This window comes from Eulemur rufifrons, chromosome 2 (assembly GCF_041146395.1).
Source record: "Eulemur rufifrons isolate Redbay chromosome 2, OSU_ERuf_1, whole genome shotgun sequence".
In the NCBI taxonomy this organism is placed as follows: Eukaryota; Metazoa; Chordata; class Mammalia; order Primates; family Lemuridae; genus Eulemur; species Eulemur rufifrons.
The window spans coordinates 95001222-95010481 of record NC_090984.1 but is presented as its reverse complement, the minus strand read 5'-3'; the positions used below and the strand labels follow the sequence as shown (position 1 = coordinate 95010481).

At 37.6% G+C, this 9260-nt stretch overlaps 1 protein-coding gene across 12 annotated transcripts in view; it reads right to left on the bottom strand.

Annotated features, from left to right (window-relative positions):
- Positions 1 to 401: 401 nt before the first annotated feature.
- Positions 402 to 9260, bottom strand: part of GPHN (gephyrin) — a 540339-nt gene continuing 531480 nt past the window's right edge. For 8 of the 12 annotated variants that reach the window (XM_069487828.1, XM_069487899.1, XM_069487867.1 and 5 more), the window contains 2 exons: positions 2512 to 2608; positions 402 to 1403 (listed from right to left, as the gene is read on the bottom strand). In XM_069487828.1, coding sequence (XP_069343929.1) covers positions 1270 to 1403; positions 2512 to 2608 — 231 coding nt within the window. In that variant the 3' untranslated portion in view covers positions 402 to 1269. The remainder of the gene's footprint in view (positions 1404 to 2511; positions 2609 to 9260) is intronic. The other 4 variants (XM_069487876.1, XM_069487811.1, XM_069487819.1 and 1 more) reach the window with 2 other exon arrangements.

Genomic DNA, 9260 nt, shown 5'->3' with positions numbered 1-9260 from the left:
AAATTTCCAGGTATTCATCTGTAATCTTCTGGTTGCTTATTTTTTTCCTCTGTTCCAAAGAACTGTAGATGTTTGAAATTTGCTTTTATAGCATCTAAAATAAGAATTAATTTTTTTCTAGTCATCAAGTATACTTCGGTTAATATTGCTTGCTATTCTCCAGACCACACAAACTGCAGGTTCTCCTACTTTCTAATCTGTATTTTTACAGTGCTACAGATCACAATGTTATTTTTTCCAAACACTGTGTAAGACATAGAGTTACATTATACCATATTTTAAATCTCCTTTATACCATTTAACATTGGTAGGCCATCTTAACTATGCATTTTATCCAAGTAGAACACCATCAGAATGGAACCCCATCTTCCTTTTTTTAATAACAAGGCCAACACAATACATTTTTAAATAATGATCAAGGATTTTTTTTTTATTCATTAAGTTTCAGTATCATTACAGAAAATGTTATGGTACAGAGTTGTTTAACATTATTTTGTCTTTGCTCTTGATTTCCACGTGAATGCTGGTAACACTAATATCTGTACAAGATCAGTCTTTGATTTTATTTTTTTGTTCTGTACAATTTTAAATGTATTGGTTAAAAAGGCTGTCAGCACTTAAGGAAGCATTTTTTCTTCAGTTTGTTTGTTCAAATAAAAGGTATCCAGTTACTGCCCAAGAGTACTGTGCCGTGAGGCTACTAGGGTAGGAAACCTCCCTGGACGCTCCGCAGGGCATGGTTCTTGAGGCAGGGCAGGGCCTCCACCCTGTTAGTCTTCTTTTGGCACTGCGCACATAAACACGAGATACATGATAAAGAACAAGCAAAAGCTCTCTGTAAAGCGGTTATGAAGCATACTAAGAAGGGAAATCCAAGAGTTGCCTACGCTAGTATAAATAAGCAGACAGCCTTGATTTAAGAGCATAAGTAGTTGTATTTTAAAGATGAGAAAAAACACAAGTTCTGCAGGCACCTACCGCTGTCTACTAAAAGCTATCGCTATCAGACCTAGCATTGAACACACAAAGCAATTTGCAAGAAAGGAAAAATTTGCTTTGATATAATCAGAATAGAGTTGTCTGTTAAGATTTATTTTTAGATGTTTTTTCTTTAAAAGGTATTTAAATTGATTTGAAATATAGTTCAAGGTGTTGACTATACAGATCAACTTTTATCCAAATCAGAAAAACTAGCTGTGCCGTTGCATATTACAGGATACAGTCAATGATATGTGGACATGCATCAAAGCTTTCTCTTTCTGGTGACCATCATAGCCGTCCAATGACCATGACATCCACCACCTCGCCTTTGTGGAGCTCCACGTACTGCTCTGTCTTTGGAGGTAGCATCAACAATCCATTGGCACTGCGCATGCTCATCAGACGGCTGCTCATCTGATTACCTAGAAAGAAACACTCTCATTACTGCAGCATGAGCATCATGACATATACATTCGGAGCCCTTGTAGACATTTTCAAAATGAAAACTGACAAAAACACAAGGCTTCAAGAGGAGGAGAGATGATTAGACTTACCAGTACCTTTTCAAGAGGCCACACTACTATATCCTACCACCTTGTCACTAAAACTTTTAAAGTGAACATTAGAAATTCTTGCTTAAAAGAATAAAACCAGGCTTTTATAGAATTGTGTAAAATGCCATAGAATTTTTCAATTCAGGCTTAAATGTTATGTGAGTCTGACAAAAAAGAGGCTTTAAAACCATTAAAATAATAATGGTAGCAGCTATCATTTCTTTGCTAAAGTGCCAGACAAGGTACTAGGCACTTTGCTTAACTATCTTATTTGATTCTCACAAGACTTATGAGTCTTAGATAACTTGCCTATGATCCTACTAACTAGGTGGTAGCCAATTTGAATGCAGGTCTCTCTGATAGCAAAGGCCATGTACTTAGTCACACTTTAGTTGATGTTTTCATTTGATAGGATCTTTGTTTAAAGGGTAAAACAGTTTTTCTGCAGTTGAATCAAAAGTTAGGAAAGATTTGACTAGAGAAGTTGGGGATAAAAGTTTGAAATCTAGAGGAGATACCTAGAGAACTCTGAATTATCAATATTGATTTCTCTGCCCTTAAAGTTTACCAATATCTACACTATAGTAGAGGCTACAGAGAATCCCATTATAAACTGGGATTTAATCTCACATTACAAGGTGGCATAGCCATAATCCTCTCCTTTTCCTACAACCAGCATTGTGTAGAGAACTTATTCGTTGAACAAACAGATCAAAATCTTCTGTAATTCTAGATTTGTATTTCAAATGTTTATCTAGAAAAATGGCTCAATGAAATAATTAAACCTCTGTTAATTTTTTTTTACTCTTGTCCTGTTATGCTGTACCGTTTGGTGCAATTTAACTTAGGTAACCTTTCAATAAGAAAAATTTACAATAATTACAAAATGAGTTATAACCAAGGAAGACTATTACATATAAATTTGTGTTTGAACAGGATGGGTGCATAGGGATACCTGTAGATGTGAATGACTAACCTGTACTCTGTGCCCAAGGCAGTGGTTCTTGGTGATGCCAAGTCAGTATACACCGATGATATTCTGGCCGAGGATCCAGTTTTACATCACATGATAACTACAGAATAAAGAGAAAAAGAAAACAAATTGGGTCACCTGATCATCTCTTAAAACTACAGGGTGGTGGAGGTTATGTAAGAATACAGTAGACATGAAAAATATCCTTGGTATTCTGCTACTTCCATAATTGCCACCTTATGTTCTTAATACAGGAAGCCTAGGAGTTGGGTTGCTCTGGTGAAAAAAGAAAAGGCGGCTGGGAAGCTGGTGTTCATAGTGGGGAAAAGGAGAGATGAAAAAGATAAGGTCTATTTTTGGAGTCTCTTTTTATGGGTTGTGAAAACCTATAGGTCTTTGAACTATGAATTGAGAAATTGAAGCAGGTATCTTAACATTGAAAATAAAGGAGGCAGACCTAAAGAAACAAATTTAATATCCATTCTTCCAACCTCCCAACCCCCCTCCTTCCATATATCTATACATGTAGTAAATATTTACTGAGAACCTAATATGTGCAAGGCACTATTTAGCTACTCATTCATATACTCATCTTCAACATAAAAGGGATTAAGTACTTTCTTTTTCTATTGCATATGTGCCCCTAGAGTCCTAATACTGATATACAATCTCATTAAGGCAAATAAAAGTAGTCTCTACTAAAAGTTATACCATTTTGGTTTTGTAACATCATATGCTTTTCCTCTGGAATCCAGAATAAAATTCAATTTTAGTGTTTCTTTCCTTGAATAAATTAAACAGAACTCTTTCATTTGATATTGCTTATATTTATACTCTATAGCTACTGATGGGAGAACTTGCTATTATTCCTAAGTACTTTTGTGCTTATCTTAGGGCAAATCTCTTTTTCTCTCTTATTAACATAATCTGTGTGTGTATGTGTGTGTGTGTGTGTGTGTATATGTGTGTTCTTTATTACTAAACTACAAGAGCTTCTCACATGACAGTTTTATTTGCTAATGTTTCAGCAAGGTTTATTCCCTAGAAATGGTACTGATTGGTTTACAGTAGTACAGTGGAATACGTGCAAATTTGGGATGGTATCAGACACCTACGTTATACTCCCAGCTTTACCACTAACTGGTGTGCTATTAATATATTAGCAAGTTATTTTGCTTTCCCAAACCTGTTTGTTCAGCTCAAAATTGGGTTATGCTACACAAAGGTTAAAGTGTCTTCAAGCTTTATGATCTTAAGATTTTTAAACTGTTATTTTTTCACCAATTTAAAAATGATTATTTGTTTTAAAGGAAGATATTTATATAAATTTAAGAAACAAGAATCAGCTGCTTCAAATTGAAGTGAATAAGATTTTTTTCTAGTCTCTTTTGCAGTTAGAGATGAAACTCGCTAGATTTTTTTGGTATTTTACTAAAATGCAGAATGCTGTCTTAACCAATATATTTATTTGTATCAACATTATACTAGTTTTTGTACATGACTTACATGACTTAGCTTAAGAAAGCACCTGTTTACTATGAGCTTCAATGCTTAAAAGAATGATGCACCTTGTATAAACATAGACATACACATTTTGGCAAATAAAACATTGCAAACGATTGATGTTTCACTTCTCATGATTCCTTTTATTCATTCAAAATTGGGTAGTAGGCTGTGGACTAGGCCTGTTTCCTCTGTTTGTTGAATATGTGCCTGGCACATAGTAGTCACTCAAGAGATAAAATTGTATAATTTGCTATAATAATATATGGTATGGTCTATATGTAAATGTCTAAGGGAGAAGAGAATTAGCTAAAAAAAAAAAAAAGCAAGAGAATATGAAGATATGCTACAGACTGAGAGAATATTTGCAAAAGATATGTCTGATAAGGGACTTTGTATATCCAAAACATACAACAAATTCTTAAAACTGAATAATAAGAAAATGAACAATCCAATTTAAAAAATGGGCAAAAGACCTGAACAGACTTCTCACCAAAGAAGATATACAGATGGCAAATAAGCATATGAAAAGATGTTCATGGCCAATGGGGTGGCTCATGCCTGTAATCCTAGCACTCTAGGAGGCCAGGAGTTCAAGGCCAGCCTGAGCTAGAGTGACACCCTGTCTCTACAAAAAATAGAAAAATCAGCTGGGTGTGGTAGTGCACGCCCATAGTCCTGACTACTCGGGAAGCTGAGGCAGGAGAATTGCTTGAGCCTAGGAGTTTGAGGTTGCAGTGAGCTATGATGATGCCACTGCACTCTAGCTGGGGCGACAGAGTGAGACTCTGTCTCAAAAAAAAAAGTTCAACATCATATATCATTAGGGAATTTCAAATTAAAACAACAATGAAATACCACTATACACCTATCAGAATGGCCAAAATCTAAAACACTGACAACACCAAATGCTGACAAGGATGTAGAGCATCAGGAACTCTCATTTATTGCTGGTGGCAATGCAAAATGGTATTGCCACTTTGGAAGACAGGCAGTTTCATACTCTTACCACATATGATCCAGCATTTACCCAAATGAAGTGAAAGCTTATGTCCACATAAAAACTTGCACATGGATGTTTGGAGCAGCTTTGTTTATAATTGTCAAAACTTGGAAGCAACCAAGATATCCGTTAGTAGATAAATGGATAAATAAGCTGTAGTACATCCAGACAATGAAATATTATTCAGTAGTAAAAAGAAATGAGCTATCAAACCATGAAAAGACATGGAATGCATATTACTAAGTGGAAAGGCTACATACTGAATGATTCCAAATATTAATATATGAGATTCTGAAAAGGCAACACTATGGAGACAATAAAATGAGCAGTGGTTGGCAGGAGTTAGGACGGAAGGAGAGATGAATAGGAGGAGCATAGAGAATTTTTAGGGCAGTGAAACTATTCTGTATGATACTACAGTGGTGGATGGATGTCATTATACATTTGTCCAAATAGGATGTACGCTAATGAGAGGTGAATCCTAAGGTAAACAATGGACTTTGGGTGATAAGATACGTTAACGTAGGTTCATCATCTGTAACACATGTACTACTGACTCAGTACAGGATGTTGATAGCGGGGGAGGTTGTGTGTGTTGGGAGGCGGGCAGGAGCATGTGGGAACTCTGTTCTTTCTGCTCAATTTTGCTGAGAACCTAAAAGTGCTCTAAATATAAAATGGTCTCTAGAAGATTTGATGGCAGTGATGAGGAGCTGAATGCTCCAGAGGATTCAGAGGAACAGATTAGAACTAAGAGTTGCATAGTACAGTGAAGAGAGAGTCTGTGAGAAAACAGATGACCAAAGTGGATTCGATTTTGGGGGGAGGCCCAGGATGACACATTTGAGCCCCTGGGTGGTGCTAGAGGCCTGGTCTCTGCTACAGTCTACTTGAAGCTTCCGAAGAGTGCTCAAAAGAGCTTTACTACACTAACTTTTTTGGTAAGTACTATAAAAGTTATAAGGCACTGTTTTTATTAGTATACCAGAGAAAGGCTTGAGCATATTTATCCTGTTAAATCATCTGTCTAAAACTTATCACACAACTTAAAAATCCTTATACAAGTTGGTATGGGTCAGTTATACCTCCTTGCCATAGGTAGAAGTTCCTCCTGGTTTCCAGCTGATCCTGGTTGGAGGAGGAGATGGTGGAGGCCTGGCATTTCCTTCCATTTCATGTGGCCATCCTGAGTTTGTGCTCACCAGGATTTCTGATACACTTTGCTGCTCTCCCTCAGTTATTTTCTTTAAAATGTAGTTGTTTTTTTGCTGTTCTGGCTTCTTTGTGAGGGAGAGGAGCACTAGGGGCTTCTAGTTGGCCATCTTCTAGAACATGCTTTTCCCTTCTCCTTCTCTTAATCATTGTCTGAGGTGAGTTGTTAACACTAATGGGAGTTACTTCAGGTAGGTTTCTAGAGAAAAGAGTTGAGAACAAGAGCAGTATAGGGTGTTTTGACGGTATATTAAGGAAACACATGATAGGATGTTCTTATGTGGAAACCCTGGGTCAATAATTCTATTCGATGATTTGCTAGGATTGTATTTCTGATTGTGGACTGAAAATCAAAAATATTTCAACTTCAACCACAAGCAACTAAGGAAATAAGGGACATGTTTATTCTAAACTGATGCTCTTCTGAATGCTTTGATATAAAAGGATGACATTTTCTGTGCTGACCTTTTGATTTAAAATTTTTTTGTGTGTGTTTACTGGCATATTACAAAGAATATTACAAAGGATACAGATGAAGAAGCCAGGTGTGGGAGAAGGGGAGTGGAGTTTCCATGCTCCCCTGGGCATGCCATGCTCCAGGAACATGTTCAGCTATCTGGAAGCTCTCTGAACCTATTCCCTTGGGTGTTTATGGATAGCCACTGTTGAAATGTAATAGCCTTCAGGGTATGGGGCAGGACTCTCATTGGAATGAGTGTCTTATGACCCACAATCAGAAAGGTTGGGGAAGATTAGAGTTCTGCCTTGGGGCAGGTGAAGGTATGCTGACCTTTTTAAAATAATGCAGCACTGTCCTAGCCACAGAATGGTGACGTCAGAGTCCAGCAGTGTGATTCACCAATGTCAGCATTTAACATCTACCCCACGGCCCCAAAGTGGCAAGAATTCGTAAAGGCAATGACAATGGCATCTATTTTGGGGAACAGTAGTAAGTGCAGCGTGTAAGCCACATCTTGAATGGTTAGGAAGTAGAGATAGAGATAAGATTTGCCATGTTTCAAGGGAGTGAATAGGCTTATGCTTCTAAAGTGGCAGTTATGTCAGCGATTTGGGGAGCTAAAAAATGAGATTAAATAGCCACGCTTACTGATGATTCATACTGGCAGTCCCAGTGATACTGCTGTAGGAGGAAGGCATTTGCCTGATTTTTGGATCAGTTCTCAATATGCAGAACTGACAAGAAATGGACAGAGCATCATGAACAACATATCAGCCATCAATTTGATTACAGAGCACCATCTCATCACTGTTGTCAGGATGGATGGCGGTCACAGTGTCAGTTTTAAAGAATAGATGGTAGATGTTAAAATGAGAAATAAATGAAAGGATTCATAAGAGCTTTGCAAAGTCAAAAAGAAGCCTCTTTCTCTTTGTCGTACAACAATGTGAATTTTTGTTTCCTTAATTTAGCAAATAATGAAAATAATGAGTAAATTCAATATTACTAGTTTGACTGTCTAAATCTAAGCTTTATGACTTTGAATTTGTTTAAAAAATTATTTGTTTATTTATTTTTAAATTTGTTTTTAGAGACAAGGTCTCATTCTGTCACCCAGGCTGGAGCGCAGTGGCTTGTTCGTAGCTCACTGCAGCCTTGAAATCCTGGGCACAAGTGATCCCCCTGCCTCAGCCACCCCCTCCCCTACACCCCGAGTAACTAGGACTATAGGAGCGCCTCAACACACCTGAATATTTTTGAAAAAAAGTTTTGTACAGATGGGGGTCTCGCTATATTGCTCAGGCTGATCTCAAACTCCTGTCCTCAAGTGATCTTCCCACCTTGGCCTCCCAAAATGCAGGCATAACAGGCATGATCTACCATGCTTGCCTGACTTTGAACTTTTGAATTGATTAGAATACTTTTTGTTCATTGATGGCTTTTTTCTCTTTTTCCATTTAATTTCAAATAAGACCACCATTGTGATTATTGAAAAAAATCTAGTTAAATGTTTAATGAAATTTAAAAAGAAAAGGAGATATCTGTATGTACTAGTCCCCAAAGTCACAGTATTTAGTCAATGTTAAGAATATCTAAAGCCTAGATTTTCTTAATGTTTTTATCCTATATATTCTCAGACTAATATTTTATTAATATTTTCTCTTCTGTGTTTTTTGTTCTTCCTGTCAGCTAATCATAGCTTCATGTCATATCTGAATTTATTTCTGGACTCTTGAAAAGTAATGGTTTGGTAGAGTAGTTTATACTGTCAAGAACATTATTCATTAGTAACACAGAAAATGTATAACATAATTAGTTGAGTAGTAGTAAGTCAAACTGAAGTTAGTGTTGGTGGAGAAAGAAACTCTGATTTCTAAGTGACTTTTTTTTTTTTTTTGAGACAGAGTCTTGCTCTGTTGCCCAGGCTAGAGTGCTGTGGCATCAGTCTAGCTCATAGCAACCTCAAACTGCTATGCTTAAGTGATCCTCCTGCCTCAGTTTCCAGAGTAGCTGGGACCACAGGCATGCACTACCATGCCCGGCTAATTTTTTCTGTTTTTAGTAGAGATAGGGTCTTGCTCTTGCTCAGGCTGGTCTTAAACTCCTGAGCTCAAGCAATCCTCCCACCTAAGCCTCCCAGAGTGCTACGATTACAGGTGTGAGCCACGATGCCTGGCTCCCTCCTCCACCCCCGCTTTTTTTTTGAGATAGGGTCTTGCTCTGTTGCCAAGGCCAGAGTGCAGTGGTGTCATAGCTCACTGCAACCTCAAACTCCTGGGCTCAAGCAATCCTCTTACCTCAGCCTCCTAAGTAGCTGGGACTATAGGTGCTTGCCACCACGCATGGCTAAATTTTCTATTTTTGTTTGTAGAGATGAGGACTTGCTATGTTGCCCAAGTTGGTCTTGAACTCCTGGCTTCAAGTGATCCTCCTGCTCAGCATCCCAAAGTAGTGGGATTACAGGCATGGGCCACTGCACCAGGCCTCCAAGTGACGTTTAATGAAGTATAATTTCTCAGCCTTAATAATCCTTTTCCAAACAATATGGTTACCCTTTACTCCTGAATCACCAGG